Raw genomic sequence first — 16,202 nt, 5'->3', positions numbered from 1 at the left:
AGGGCATCAAGACCACTGTGGCCTTACGGCAGATATTTTTTTCCAAGGGCACAAAGCCAAATTGGCCCTCGTGAAATTCCTGCCCTGGTGTGTGCCATCCTTTTATGTTTATGGTATTATCATCATTTTGGCTTGTGAACATGCATGCTAAGATGCTGCAGCAGGTTTACTGTGCGCACACATGTTGGCTGTCCGGCTTCTGCTCGTATTTATTAATAGGGTATGTACATGGGATACGTGCCTTTTTGGGGGTGAGTCTCACTTTGATTTTTATGACAGCAGCTGGATTGATCTGAGAGAGATGTTGATTTTGCAATGGCTCTCAAGAAAATCTACTTGAAATCTCCCCAGTCTTGGGAACTGAGACTTATTATTGGACTTGATCACATGTAACTCACAATTATAATAATGTTTAATTTATATAGCACCTTTCTCAAAACCCAAGGTCACTTTACAATTATAGACAGAGAAAAAAAAAAAAAAAGTCCACCAAATAGAGGTCAGGATGTCATTCCAGTGGTGTAGCAGCCACAGTCCACCAAAAGACGCACAAAAACAAGTCCCACACCTCCAGCACAGCCACTGTGACACCGCCAGCAACATCACTCGGAACACCACACCATGGATCCACAAAGCAAACACAGAAGCACTGCCATGCAGAGTGCTGGTATGTCCCAAACCCCCTGCACAGCCGCTGTGACGCCACCGAGCAACATCGCTTGGAACATCACGCCAAGCACTAAAGCACAGAGCGCTGGACAACCACGATGTTAAAATGAGCAATGAGCTCACTGCAGTCCATAGCTGGGAGCACAGACATCACCCACAGCGAACCAAGGCCTGGAGGGAACCAACACCCAAAACTGGGTCCGGAGCTACACCACACCTGACGGACAAAAACACTCAAACTACACAAACAAAAAATAAATTAAAAAAAAAAGCAAAAAAAGCTCTGGTGAGAAGCAGCAGCCAGAATGTGCACGGCATACTCTCAACCGGAAACGAGGGGGGGGGGGGGGGGGGGATATGTCTCATTGTCTCAGTCTGTTAGACTCGGGAGCGCAGACTGCAGTTACTGACTTTGTATTACAGACATGCAGCTCCTGCAGTCTGTGTTTATAGTTCTCTCAGTATTAAGCTCAGTCTTAAGTGGCCATTTACATTCCCTCAGTGTACCTGGGTATATTCACTGTCTTATATGTACACTGAGTGCAGAATTATTAGGCAAGTGAGTATTTTGACCACAACATCCTTTTAATGCATGTTGTCCCACTCCAAGCTGTTTAGGCTTGAAAGCCTACTACCAATTAAGTATATCAGGTGCTGTGCATCTGTGTAATGAGAGGGGGTATGGTCTAATGACATCAACACCCTATATCAGGTGTGCATAATTAGGCAACCTCTTTTCCTCTGGCAAAATGGGTCAGAAGAGAGATCTGACAGACTTTGAAAAGTATAAAATTGTGAGATGTCTTGCAGATGGATGCAGCACTCTTGAAATTGCGAAGATGTTGAAACGTGATCACCGAACAATCAAGCGTTTCATTGCAAATAGTCAACAGGGTCGAAAGAAGCGTGTGGGGGAAAAAAAAAAAGGCACAAAATAACTGCACATGATCTGCGGAAAATCAAGCGTGACGCTAACAAGCAGCCATTAGCATCCAGTTCTGCCATATTCCAGAGTTGCAACATTCCTGGAGTGTCAAAGAGTACAAGGTGTGCAATACTGAGGGACATGGCCAAGGTAAGGAAGGCTGAAAAACGACCACCACTGAGTAAGGCACACAAGATAAAACGTCAAGACTGGGCCAAGAAATATCTTAAGACTGATTTTTCTAAGGTGCTGTGGTCTGATGAGATGAGAGTGACTCTTGATGGGCCAGATGGATGGGCCTGTGGCTGGATCAGTAATGGGCACAGAGCTCCACTCCGACTCAGACGCCAGCAAGGTGGAGGTGGAGTACTGCTATGGGCTGGTATCATCAAAGACGAGCTTGTTGGACCTTTTCGAGTTGAGGATGGACTCAAACTCAACTCCCAGACCTACTGCCAGTTCCTGGAAGAAACCTTCTTCAAGCAGTGGTATAGGAAAAAGTCAGCATCTTTCAAGAAGAACATGATTTTCATGCAGGATAATGCTCCATCTCATGCGTCCAAATACTCCACTGCGTGGCTAGCCAGTAAAGGTCTGAAAGGTGAAAAAATAATGACATGGCCCCCTTGTTCACCTGACCTAAACCCCATAGAGAACCTGTGGTCCATTATAAAACGTGAGGTCTACAAAGAGGGAAAACAGTACACCTCTCTGAACAGTATCTGGGAGGCCATGGTTGCTGCTGCACACAATGTTGGTCGTGAACAGAAAGAAATTGACAGAATCTATGGATGGAAGGCTTTTGAGCGTCCTCATGAAGAAGGGTGGCTATATTGGTCACTGATTTGTTTTTGTTTGAATGTCAGATATGTTTATTTGCAAATCTGGAGTTGTCATATCAGTGTATCTGGTGAAAATAAATAAGTGAAATGGCTACATATTTGGTTTTTATTAAGTTGCCTAATAATTCTGCACAGTGAAAGTTACCTGAACACATACATATTCTCCTAAAATGGCCAAAACTAAACGCCCCACTCTAACTTCCATACATATTCAGCTTTGATATTTATGAGTCTTTTTGGTTGATTGAGAACATAGTTGTTCAATAATAAAACTAATCCTCAAAAATACAACTTGCCTAATAATTCTGCACTCCGTGTATATTGAAAGTCCTGAGCAGGAGCTCAGATTGCAGTTGCTAAAACAGTAATAATTTATTGATGGGTGTTTTGTGGTCAGTGTACAACACTGTAGTGTCATGTGGTAATGCATTATGACAATGCAACTTTCATAAACATGACCATCCATCAGTTGTAATTCTGTTCTACACATACCTGCAACTCTGACAATATCATTTTCAGTGACTAATAAAATGGTTTTGAAAGTTCCTACTTTTAAAACATTTTTGATATTGTAATTTTCTTTAAGAAATATCACTTACAACAACAGGTCTCTGATAGCTCAAAATGCATCTCTGGGCATTTAAAAACTACAGAGCTTCTGGGGGCCTCTGGCAGCCCCCAGACCCATAGCCTTACTGGGTTGACGCCCCCATTTTCCTGGATCTGCCCCTGCTCAACATACTATTCATTCAGGATTACCCCTACACCATTTCTCCTCCCATTCACACTGATAGAAAAGCTTGAAACCACTTCCGATGTTCCTTGCCTTACTTCCCTTCCACTTTGTTTCTTGTACACACAGGATGTCAGTCTTTCTACTCTCCATCATATCAGCCTGTTCTCTGCCTTTACCAGTCACAGTGCCAACATTTAAAATTCCAACTTTCAATTCCACTCTCCTGCCTTTTCTACCCTCATGTTTCTTCCATATTCACCTTCCACCTCTCTTTCTCCTCCTTTTCCCACCAGTAGCATAGTTTCCACTGGTACCCTACTGGGAAACAGTTCCAGTGGTGGTCGTTGTTAACCTGGGCCTTGACTGATCCAGTATGAAAGTCCTCTTCATATGCATAATTGATTTGGCATGAGTTTTACACCGGGTGCCCTCCCTGATGCAACCCTCCCCATTTATCTCGACTTGGGACTGGCACCAAGTATGCACTGGCTTCTGCACTTCAGTGGCTGGATTTGTTTATATTTACAAAATACAATTCAGTTGGTCAGTAAAACTGACCAACTGAGTACTCAGTAAAATCTTTCCTGATTGTGTCTTAATCTCTTAATTAGACTTTACAATAAACATTTGTTTTTGGCCAAAACAAGTTTCTTCTTCAAACCAGTTTATTTTTAATGCAATGAGAAACACTCCAATAAATAATCAGGGAAACTTTCTCATGCAGATTTTTAACTAGGACATGGTTACTGCAGCTTATGGTACCGATGTGTGTGATGTTGCACATAAATTATCGGCCTTGCTAACATGTAAATACCGCCATCTTGGATGAATGAAGAAAGCCTGTTAAAGGGTTTGACACATTGCTGTTGCTTGCTATTATTACTGGTCTTAAAATGACAACTGGTTGTGCAGCATTTGGCTGGACAAACAGCCAAGCAAAGGATGCTACAGCAAAATGTGCTAACCAGACAAATCTGACAAGTTATGGCAACCATCGGAAGATCACCAATTATGCAGTGCCCATTTTATATCTAGTTAGTGTTATTTATCGGGATATTGCAGGTAGATTTATTAAAATGTTTGGAGCCCACTTCTCCCCATTAAGTCAGAGACCCCCAAGTTCATATAACAGCTAATTTCACTTGTCATAAAATACTCCAAATAATATTTCTGAATCTCTCCTAATTTATAATGCTAATAATTATCTTGGGTTTCTTTAATATTTTTCTAATAAGCAGCATTAATGATAAAGATGAACTTTATGAAATTCTAACTTAAGTACGTGTGATAAAACGGAGGTAAAAATATTACACCAGACACAGTTCTAGAAAATCAGAACTCAATTATTTACTGAAATGTAAACCAAAACTGAGTTTTATTACCAAAAAAAAAAGCTCTTTTCTTTCCCCTTGTTCTTACAAACAAATTAGGTTACAGAAGAATTTCCTTTCACCTTAGGTCAATTAGGTTCACCTTCAATTATTGAAATTATACCAAATATTTACCCTTTTAGTTCCACAAAATTACTCTAACTATAACAGCTAAAATAGTTAAATTCAGTGTTATTCTCTCTCTAACAAATTCTAACTCTGTGGGCCCACATTCAAACACACAGCCGGCAAAACAAAAGAAACCCCTTGTTGCAGGCCTGATGCTATGATGCTTGAGCGCAAGGAAATCCACAGTATTTGTCCACTCAGTCCACAGAGCAGTGAAAAAAAAAATTTAAAGATATTATGTCCGAGTGAAAATCAAGTCCAAACAGTAACAGTCTACCCAGTCTGAGTCTCTGGTGAAGGGCGATGCTGTAGGCCTGTGTAGTCTCTGCCAGGCAGCAAGCAGCAATGTCCAAATGATGACTTGTTGCACACACTAGCAGTGTTTCAGATAAAGCCTCAAGGTTCCATGTTGAAACGTGGAGTCACGCCTAGTAGCGTTAGCCAGGTTAGCTATACAGCAGCTAAGTCCATTCCCTTTTATGAACAAATGCTAGTAACACACTCTGAACTAGCTTACAAGCTAGCTAAACACGTGCGCAACTACAAAAGAAACTTCGAGTAGAAATGTCTCTAGTTGCTCACAAACCAGGTGTCGATCAAGTACTCAGTTTCAGAATGTCAAGCAGACAGTCTTTTAGATACTGAAAACTACACACTCACCGTGATGTGACTCCACCGTCTCTCGTCCATGTCGACTGTCAAGTTCCCCAAAATCAACACACACTCACTGTCTCTTCCTGTCTGTACCTTAAATCATGAACCTTCAACCAATGAATGACCAGTATTATCCATATTCCCAATCAGTACTTCCTCTTTTCACATGAACTTTCCAAAATAAAAGTAAATATTTAACAATGTACATTTGTATCTTTTAAACCTTTTTAAACTTGTTACACTTTTAATCTGTTTTAACCTACATCTGTTTTAACCTTTATGAAATACCCTTTAAACCATTTTCATAATAGTTTTAACCAAAGGAAGTAACATATTTACAAATATGCTTTCTATTTTAACATCTATTTTAATGTGTGGGGATTTTAACAGGGGTACATGTTGAAATTTATTATCAGTTCTGTGAGTTGTGCAAGACACATTTTACACACACACACACACACACACACACACACACACACACACACACACACGTATATACTGTTTGTATATCTATCTATCTATCTATCTATCTATCTATCTATCTATCTATCTATCTTCACAATGGCAAATTTACGATAGGTCCCTAGAAAAATCCAATTACTGAGCGATAACAGGGATACAATGTAAATCAGACTGCATGGAAAGTAAATATTTATAAAAGCAACTAAAATTTGCAATATATTTTAACATGTGGCCTGAAACTTAAAATCTACAGAAATCCAGATGGCTTGACAATTAAAGGGCTACTGGTCTATTTAAGAACACAAGGGTTTATATCATATAAAGTAACGGTCTTATTGTAAATACTAGGGTCGAAATCTAGTTATCTAGTTCCTGCACTTCAAATTATAAAAATGACAAAATAAACACATTTTCAATAATGAGTTAGTTATCTGGAGTAAATAAATAAGAAGACATGCATGTCTCTCAGCAGTTTCAACAAACCCACCAGCAACCATCAGTGTGCATTTTAGTTATCTGAATACTTTAATTCATTTAGAAATTAAATTAAAACAATTGTAAAAGAAAATGTTTTGAATTAATTGATATTTTGCAGTGCATTCGTCATTAATCAGTGTTGGCAAATTTTATTTTTAAACGTAATTTTGAGCAGAAAGGGAGATTGTTGTGTCATAAATTTTCCACAATCTGACATCATGAACCCAGCCAGAAACAAAATATTTGTAAGTGTCAAAGCTTTTGTAAGCTTTAAACTGGCTGTTAGTGTAGTAAGATGTCGTCAGCACCAAATAACCAACAATGTCAATATCTGTGACCTCGGGGACTTTTGCTTTTGACCCCAGTGTTCTGTTGGCCATTTCTACAAGACTTTTTGTGTTTAGGGCTTTTGACATCGCTGATGTGATGGAATATGGGTCTGTTTTTCTAAGGCTGACATTTGGACATTTATTGACTGATGCACTTATTTATTAATGTACGGTGTATTTCAATTTGCTTTTATCATCTAATTTTCTTCAAATATTCGTGAAAATTAAACACCGGACACGCACTACTCGCCATTGTTTATTTTACATCCAAAATGGCCGCTGCACTGTTGCTGTGTTTACATCAGTCACGTATTCGGATCGGTACAATAATTACAGTCTCCGTCATAAAGAATGCAGGAAGCAGTCTTAAATAAGTGAGGGATGGAGAGACTGGGGACATTTACTCCTTTATAGTGGAACTGTCTTTCATCATGAAGTTACATTTTCTTATGAAGACTTGTGCTCTCTCTCACACAATAAATAGAAATTGTATTTTTTTGGTTATTGCTTTTGTATAATTCATGACTAAGTTTCTGTATTTCATTGTGATTAAAGACTGCAGTGTCTCTTTGATGAAAAAGTTCCTGCTGAACTGATCTGTGTGTCCTGAACTGAGAGAGTGAAGAGTGTGTCATTGTCTCTCTGCAGGTTGTGTTATTGTGAAATCTCAGATGAAGGCTGTGCTGCTCTGACTTCAGCTCTGAGATCAAACCCCTCACACCTGAGAGAACTGGATCTGTCTGGGAATGAACTCAGAGACTCCGGAGTGAAGCGTCTCTCTGCTGTACTGGAGAATCCTCACTGTAAACTGGAGACACTGGGGTAAGATCATCTCTCTGAGAGTCACATGACCTGATCCTCAGTAAGACACATTCTCTAATAGTGAGACTGAAGCAGAGGTTTTAGGTTCAACATCAAATATCCTGAGGAGGAAAATCATTACATTTCATTCCACATTGCTGTTATTGTCCTGATTTGATCACAGTATTTCTGTATTCAGTGTTTGTAGTAGTATAAACAGATCAGGGCCGTGTTTCCCAAAAACACAAACATCATTGTATAACCCCTTCGGACACAAGGAAAAATGCTATGGGACTTCATGTGTACACATTATGTCCAAAGGTGTTAATGGTAGAGCGAGCATCACTTTGAACTCTCTCTCTCTCTCTCTCTCTCAGTTAAAACGATCTCACTTTTTTGAATGATTTTCAGAAACTCAGCCCTGTTTGTTCTTACACACACACACACACACACACACACACACACACACACACACACACACACACACACACAGGGCTTTATTTATCAATCTTTTAGTCAAGTAGTGTGTAAATACTCGTCAGAGTCAAATTGAACTGAACATTTCCAACAGAAAGGCTGATTTTCTTCATACTTTTTTCTGTTTAAAGGTCATAGGCAACGGTCGGAGGTGAAATGTAGAATATCAACTTTATTGTCTAGAAGAACGACCCAAAAAGCAAATTCAATCTTCCTGGTGTCTAATTTGCAACCTAAAATTGATTAAAATGCTTAAAATATACTGTTTTGCACAATTTCCGAAGGTTTCTTTACATCTCACTTATGCGCGCCTTCACCGCCAGGGGCCCGTCGTCGTGACGTCATTTAAGCCAAACAGACCAGGAGCAGCTCTGTGTTTACCTGCGAACCGAGCACACATTTAGGAGGTTCATTTATTTAACCACTTTCTAAATATACTTTTTTTTTGCTGGAGAGAAACATACAGGGCTAATTTTCAACAATTCAATAATAACATATACCAGGACATTTAATGGGGTTCCCCACTGATGCGCACAGGGGCGCGCACACACACACACACACACACACACACACACACACACACACACACACACACACACAATCAATCCCTATAATAGGGAGGGAAAGTGAAACACAGCGATCCTAGTGGTAGCGTTCCTAAGCCAAGCGCCATACTATTGAAAATCCCATAGACCCGATTTTTAAAAAAATCCCACGAAGTTATGACGTGGAACTTGTACACCCCCAAAAAATATGTTGTATATGTTGGGATTATCTACTAACTGTGAAAGTATCAGGTGAAATTTCGCTGTCTTTTAATAGATCGAAATTGCGCCTAACCTGTCAGAAACGGATGACAACCAAACTGTCTGGTCAGAGTCGCTCATATTACGTCAGCAGTAGGCTTGATAAGTTTTGTTCTTCATACTAGCCCTTACGAGTGCTGACAGCTCTCCTGTGAATAGCGGCAGTTGACTACATGCCCTGATCTGTTATGGTTATCTCCACGAGGGATGCATTTCTTATTGGTACAGAAATACTCAGCCAACCACGCTATACAAATCGGCATGTTGATGTAGGCTACTCGCCGGCCACTACCTGCTACAGATTTGGAAAGGCGCTAGACTTGCGGTGACATCACATACTCGACGTCGGGTCCGTGTAGTCTTTCATCAGCTTATTAAAAAACATTCAAAACAGTTCAAATCAGTGGAAAAAATAAAGTATGATCACCAGGATCGATAGAGCTGCCTGACATGCACAACATACGGAAGCCATTGTCTTAACTTTGAAGTGTAACCCAAAATGTAATTTTTTGAAAAGATATTCCCATTAATTTTGCCATAGAGGTTGAAACGCATCCAGTAGAGGGCGATGAGATTACTTTCCCTCCCTGTAGAACATGGATTCGTTTATCTCATCTCATCTCATTATCTCTAGCCGCTTTATCCTGTTCTACAGGGTCACAGGCAAGCTGGAGCCTATCCCAGCTGACTACGGGTGAAAGGCGGGGTACACCCTGGACAAGTCGCCAGGTCATCACAGGGCTGACACATAGACACAGGCAACCATTCACACTCACATTCACACCTACGCTCAATTTAGAGTCACCAGTTAACCTAACCTGCATGTCTTTGGACTGTGGGGGAAACCGGAGCACCCGGAGGAAACCCACGCGGACACGGGGAGAACATGTAAACTCCGCACAGAAAGGCCCTCGCCGGCCACGGGGCTCGAACCCGGACCTTCTTGCTGTGAGGCAACAGCGCTAACCACTACACCACTGTGCCGCCAGATTCGTTTATATTGCTAATATAATTTATTGCTAATATTAATACAAGCATTATACCATTTATAGCCTACTCTAAACATACAAACATTAATCATGTTAGTCAATAGCATGTTAGCAGGTAGCCACTGCAAAGCAACTTCAACTTAGTGGCCACTTTATTAGGAACACTTGTGTAAAAACATGCAGACATGCATTGAGCATGTCAGCCGTTGTCATGTCAGCAGGCTAGCAGTTAGCATGTTAGCTGTGACTAATCAACTTCAACTTAATGGTCACATTATTAGGAACACGTGTGTCTGTATAAACACGCACATACATTTATCATGCAAATGGCATGTGAACCATTAGCATGTTAGCATGCCTGCAGGTATCATTTTAGCGGTGACTAACTTCAGCTTAGTGGCCACTTCATTAGGAACACTTGCGTTCGGACTGAGATAGACACACAAAGACATTTATCATGTTAGTCAATAGCATGTTAGCATGCTGGCAGGTAGCCATGACAAACTATCCCTTTTGTCTCATTTCCACAATGATTGTACAGGATCCCTCAGGATTCTTTACTTGAAAAATTGCAAGCAAAGGTAAAAATATTTACCTTCAATCTTCTCCTTTTTGCTTGAGCAGTGCTGGTCCGTTTCTTCTGTGACTGCTTGCTTTTGTGCTCGAATTTTGTTGGAACAGCATCAGGTTTGAGCTTCTCTGTCCAACATTGACACCTAAACTCTCCAACAGATGGGGATTCTTCAAAAATGATTCAATGAACCTCCTCGAAGTGATGGGAGCACCGAGCGGCGTATTTACCCGGCTGCCAACCCTCTCACTTCACATGCACAATCCACTCTCTCCGCCTCTTTTGGAAAACGGTAAAAACTTCTTCCTGAACCAGTCCCGTTGTTACAGTTCACTGCACAACAATAAGGCATGGGGTTTTCTTTGGAAATTCCTGAACGCACGTCTGTAATCAAGCCGAATGGCAATGTAAGTAAACGGAATTGGGCTCAACTCAAGCGGTTTATTTGGCTTAAATGACGTCACACGCCGAGTGGTCACGAAAATAGCCGAACAGAAATTCGCCGCGATCTGCGCTAACTTATTTTAATTATTACTGATTAACAATACTTCTTGGGACCAGAAGAAAACTACAGAGGGTTTTTTAACATATAAAAGTTTCAAATGTCCATAAATTGAAAACCGTTGCCGATGAGCTTTAAAGTGCATATCACGGGTAAATTCAGGAGCAAGATCAATGTAATTCTCCTATTTTATATTAAACTTTGGTCAGATATCTGTAACATTCTGCATTTTCTGCAATTTTTTACCTTGCGCAATACCAGAAAAATTCAGTTGAAATCAAGCCATTTGAGGCGAATTGGTCCGCCTCTGAAAAAACTTGGCATTTGAATTTCCCGGCAAACATTGATTTTCGTGACGTCGAGTGCGGGACGACTCCCTCTGAATCCTACGTCAGCGCTGGTTTGTTTATGAGAAAATGACCTAGTGGTTTTCTGCAAATTTCTTCAACGTTATCACGTAATTATTAAAATGGTTAACAGATGTATCGTCGGAGGGTGTAGCAACACCAATCTTGATGGGATTAGTACTCATCGTTTCCCAATGAGAGAGAAATGGGAGCGCTTGGTCTACACAGGCTGTGTACTGAAACCGTGCAAAGCCCGCGCAGCCTGCTGGCGCTTCCGCAGGTAACGTCACGAATCTGGCTCCAGACTCCCTTGGGATTTTTCCAGACGCGTTTTATTATTTAATTTTTTTCTGCTGTAGACAGATGGCCTTGTGCAAAATTACCCTTCTGGATGAGTGTGTAAAGAGACAGACTTTCATATAAAAAAACATGAAATTGGTCCAGAATATGCACTTTAAGTTGATCACCCGTAATGTGTGAAGTGTGTTCCTGGCACAACTGATTTGCATGGTGTGACGCCCACACACACTTCATTGAGGCATCAGGGGTCAGTGCAGACCCTGATAAGTTGAATACTGTCAAAGCCATAAAAGAGCCAAACAACATCAACAAGGTGAGATGCTTTCTGGGGATGACAAACCATCTCAGGAAGTTCCTGCCTCACTTGGCAGAGAAAATGCGTCCTTGCAGAGACCAACTGAAAAAGTCCAACATGTGGGCCTGGGAGCCACAGCAGAAGCAGCAGCAGCAGGCTTTTGATAGCATCAAAGCAGAACTGACATCACCGCCAGGGCTGGCACTATATAACCTGAATGCTGAAACACTTGTCTCTGCCGACTCGACCTCATTCAGGTTGGGCGCCATACTTCTCCAGCAGCAGGCAGACACAGGATGGAAACCAGTGGCATGTGCTTTGAGAGCCCTCAGCAGTACCAAACAGCGATACGCCCAGATTGAGAAGGAGGCATTCGCTTCAACATGGGCCTGTGAGAGGTTTGCTGAGTTCCTCATTGGGAAAAGCTTCCATATTAAAACTGAACACAAGCCTCTAGTTCCCCTGCTGGGCTCCAAGAGCTTAGATGAACTCCCACCATGCATACAGCATCTGCGCATGAGATTAACGAGGTTCTCCTATACCATCTAACATGTGGCTGGCAAAAACATTGCAACCGCAGATGTGCTATCCAGAGCTCCTGTCAGCAACATGGCAGAGGGTCTGCAAGAGGAGGAAATCAACCTGTATGTTGATCCTGTCATTGCAAGCCTGCCAGCTACAGAAAAGAGACTCGGAGAAATACGGACACGTCAGAACAGTGACGCCATTCTCCAGCAACTGAAGAAATTCTGTGTGGAGGGAGATACAGTAAGTTCTCGACTGAAAGAGTGTTCCAAACGTATCTGCCATTCTCAGGTGAGCTCATGTTCAACAATGGTCTGCTACTCTATGGCAGCAGGAGAGTAATCCCAACATCACTCAGAGCAGACGTGCTGTCCAAACTGCATGAGGGCCACCTAGGAATAATCAAATGCAGGGAGAGAGCTAAGCAGTCTGTGTGGTGGCCGGGCCTCAGCAGAGAGCTGACAAAAATGATAGAGAACTGTGACACGTTTGCCCATGAGAGAACAAATCTCAGAGAAACGATACTACCTACAGAGTTCCCATCAAGGCCATGGTCCACTGTAATAGCAAATTTGTTTCAGACAGGAAACAAGCATTACTTGGTCATTGTGGACTATTGCTCAAGATACTTTGAAGTGGCCAGACTAACATCCATGATGTCAGAAGCAGTGATCGAGCACTTCAAGTCTATCTTTGCATGTCACGGGATACCAGAAGAAGTGCGCTCGGACAGTAGGCCACAGTTTGCATCTGAGCCCTTCAGAAAGTTTGCACAGGATTGGAGCTTCAAACATGTGACATCCAGTCCCCATTTCCCACAGAGCAATGGGGAGGCTGAGTGTGCTGTAAGGACAATTGAAAGTCTTCTCAAGAAATCTAGTGATCCTTACCTAGCCCTCATGGTCTACCACGCTGCACCTCTGGCGAATGGATACAGTCCCACAGAACTCCTCATGGGGAGGAGAATAAGAACAACTGTTCCTGTCATTCCATCCCAGGTCAAACTGAGATGTGCAGACATGGAAAAACTGAAAACAACAGAACAGAGATACAGACAAAAACAGCAACAAAACTATGACCACAGACACTGAGCACATGACTTGCCATACCTGCAACCTGGAGATCAGGTGTGGGTCAAAGATGTGCTCAAAAGAGGCAAAGTTTTGTCTACAGCAGACACGCCAAGGTCTTACATCATTGAGACAACTAGGGGCACCTTGCGTAGAAACAGACACCACCTCTCACCAACCCCTGGAGCTCCTGAAACACCTACTAACTTACCTGAGGCAACACCTGAAAATACTGCTCCTGATGCAGTGACTACTTCTGTCACACCTGAGGTCCAGCAAAACGGCAGTCAGCAGGCTCCAATGTGTTAGAGACGCTTTCCTACCAGAATCAGGGCACCTCCAGCGTACCTGAAAGACTTTGCTTGTTCATAGATTTAGCAGCTGAGTGAGCTATGGGGCAGAATAATCCCCACACTCAGTTGGAGGGTTTTGGTAGTCCACCCCATCCCTCAGAGACAGGAGGAGAAGAACAGGTGATTGATGAAAAGACTCTTTAAAAGGACTATTTTGTTATTTTGTTGTTTTGCAATGCTAGATGTGTTTACTGAAGTTACACTGAAAAATGTTTCATTGTTTACCAAGCACTGATGCTGGAGGGAGTTAAAATGTTTACATCGGCACATGCTAAAAAATGTTTTGTTGTTTGCGTAGCAAAAGTGTTTCACAGATAAAGATTATGATAAAAGGCAGGATAAGCCATATGTGTTCTTATTAATATTGATCCTGTTAATACATGAGTTAAAACACTGTCCTATACATTACATCTGTGAAGGAAAGTGAATAGTTCTCTATTTACAGTTTTCATACTGTTTACTAAGGCCTACTCATGCATCTTCTCAGGGAAGGTTCTTTATTTGGAAAGGGGTATGTAGTATTAGGGAAAATACCTGGGTAGGAACCTTGTGGAGATGTATTGTGTTGCACGGGGGAGTTTAATAAAGTACGGAGTAAACCAACAAGAAGTGTCTGTCATATGTCCTGTGTCAAGCCTCCAGATATTACTCCACTGCAAATATAAATAACACAACACCGCTGATGTCCATTTCCTAAGTTGAAATGTTCTTCACGGTGACAGCACCTTCAGGTTCTCTTTCTTGGTGAGGTGCTGTAGAGTTCATGTCATCTGGCTGTGTTTCTGACACACCTGAGCAGTCAGAGTAACTCACCTCATCTGAGGAGATCTCACCCTCCTCCATGTGTGTGAGCTGTTCTCCTGTAGCACCTCGACTGCACTCTGCTCTTTCACTGTCTCACATTACACTCTTTACTGATTCACTGGGGCTTTTGGGATGATTGGCATTTTCTCAACTTCTTAGTTTTTCCATATTTGTTTCTTCTTTAACTAAGATTTCTCCACCTTTGCCAAGTTCTCTGACTCCATGTTTCTTTAGTTGGAGTCTTGTGTGTTCTCCTGCTGCAGCTTTGTGGGATTAGTGACAGTCTCAGTGTCGGCATTAAAACCCTTTGTTGACTGACCCCTTGAAAATGGTTCCTCCAGGAACGATGACATTTCAGTTGTCAAGACAACGGAAAAACTAAAATGCGTCAGCATTAAGGCTGGTATCACCACTAGCGCTACTGCTAATATCTGGAGTCGCCTCAGGTTTAGCAGCGATGCTATCGCCAGCACCAGTGTTAGAATTAGCATTTGTACACGCATTAAAATTAGTGTCAAGTAGGGATGTTAACCGATGACCGTTTGACCGATGGTTGACCGAATCAACGTCAACTGGTTAATTTTTTTTTTGGTTGTCGGTTAAAAAAAATCAATCGTTTTGAAGCTGCCGATTTTGGAGCGGAGAACCTGGAATTCTGTGTTGTAAACACTTGGGGCATGCCATGCAGTGTAAGGACGACAGCTGACAAATCAGAAACACCCATTCAGTCATGTCCTGCCCTCCCGCCCCAGTTGAAGACAGCTGCCACTCGGCGAAAGAAAAGTGTAGACACAGGCTTTTTAGCTTACAAATTACTATTCTGTTTTTTTTTTTTTTATTATGAGAGGGCACATCGAGTTTAGTCCTGCCTTGGCCAGTGCATTCTGAAAGTATGTTTCGGTCTGTAGCCAACAATGCATGTTATTGCAGATCAGATCTCTCCACACAAACTAAAGGCGCAGATGCCGACTTTTGGAGGAAAGGGGAGAGAATGAAATGACAGCGGTGTCTGGAGGGGGAGTGACAAACGCAGCTTTTATGTCTGTGAGCCAAGTCGGTGATGGCTTCAGAGCAACTTCAATACCATGCAGTAATGGCGTGTTGATATTGGTAACGGCGTTATAACGATTGTAGCTAATTCATTAGATTGCCCGGCGTTATAACAGCCTTTATTTTAACGCTGTTATTCCCATCACTGAATGTTATGTACTTCTTCTAGCACTTGACTTTATTTTCAACGCCATCATGGCCAACTGAAACTGTCTCTAAGCTGGAGCCATTTGCCCTCCGCTCCAATACAAACCCCTCGACATCAGTTTGGCTAAATGTTTCGCGCTGTAGAAAAGGTAATGTGAGTGGAGGGCAGCGACTGGGACTGAATGTGCGGATGCTCGCGGTTAGATTTAGAATAGATTCTAATAATTCCAATTCTAGAATTTTAAACAGGGATGCAAACGGCGCGCCTTTTAGCGGATGCCGCCTTTTTCACGGCTGAATTGTGCAGATCCGATTTTTTAGGGGGGGCGTTGGAGTGTCTGAATAATTTCATCAGAGTAAATTCTGTATTAAAATTACTAAATAAGCAAATGCTGGTACAGTCCATGAAACATAGGAAGTATGAGAAAAAAAACAGTAAATCAGAAAGCTGCGCACATTTGCGCAGCTTCCGCGAAAACGTGCGCAGCTTTCTGATTTACTGTTTTCTTCTCATACTTGTACTTCCTATGTTTCATGGACTGTAACGGCATTTGCTTATTTAGTAATTTTAA

The 16,202-nt window shown here is 41.8% G+C and overlaps 1 protein-coding gene across 4 annotated transcripts in view; it reads left to right on the top strand.

Moving 5' to 3' along the window:
• LOC132900382 (NLR family CARD domain-containing protein 3-like) overlaps positions 1-16,202 on the top strand; it is a 106,677-nt gene that overhangs the window by 75,641 nt on the left and 14,834 nt on the right. For all 4 annotated transcript variants that reach the window (XM_060942445.1, XM_060942443.1, XM_060942444.1 and 1 more), the window contains one exon: positions 7,242-7,415. In XM_060942445.1, coding sequence (XP_060798428.1) covers positions 7,242-7,415 — 174 coding nt within the window. The remainder of the gene's footprint in view (positions 1-7,241; positions 7,416-16,202) is intronic.

The sequence above is a fragment of the Neoarius graeffei genome, chromosome 16 (assembly GCF_027579695.1).
Source record: "Neoarius graeffei isolate fNeoGra1 chromosome 16, fNeoGra1.pri, whole genome shotgun sequence".
In the NCBI taxonomy this organism is placed as follows: Eukaryota; Metazoa; Chordata; class Actinopteri; order Siluriformes; family Ariidae; genus Neoarius; species Neoarius graeffei.
Note: the sequence above shows the minus strand (reverse complement) of the source record. Positions and strands in the feature narration are given on the sequence as shown.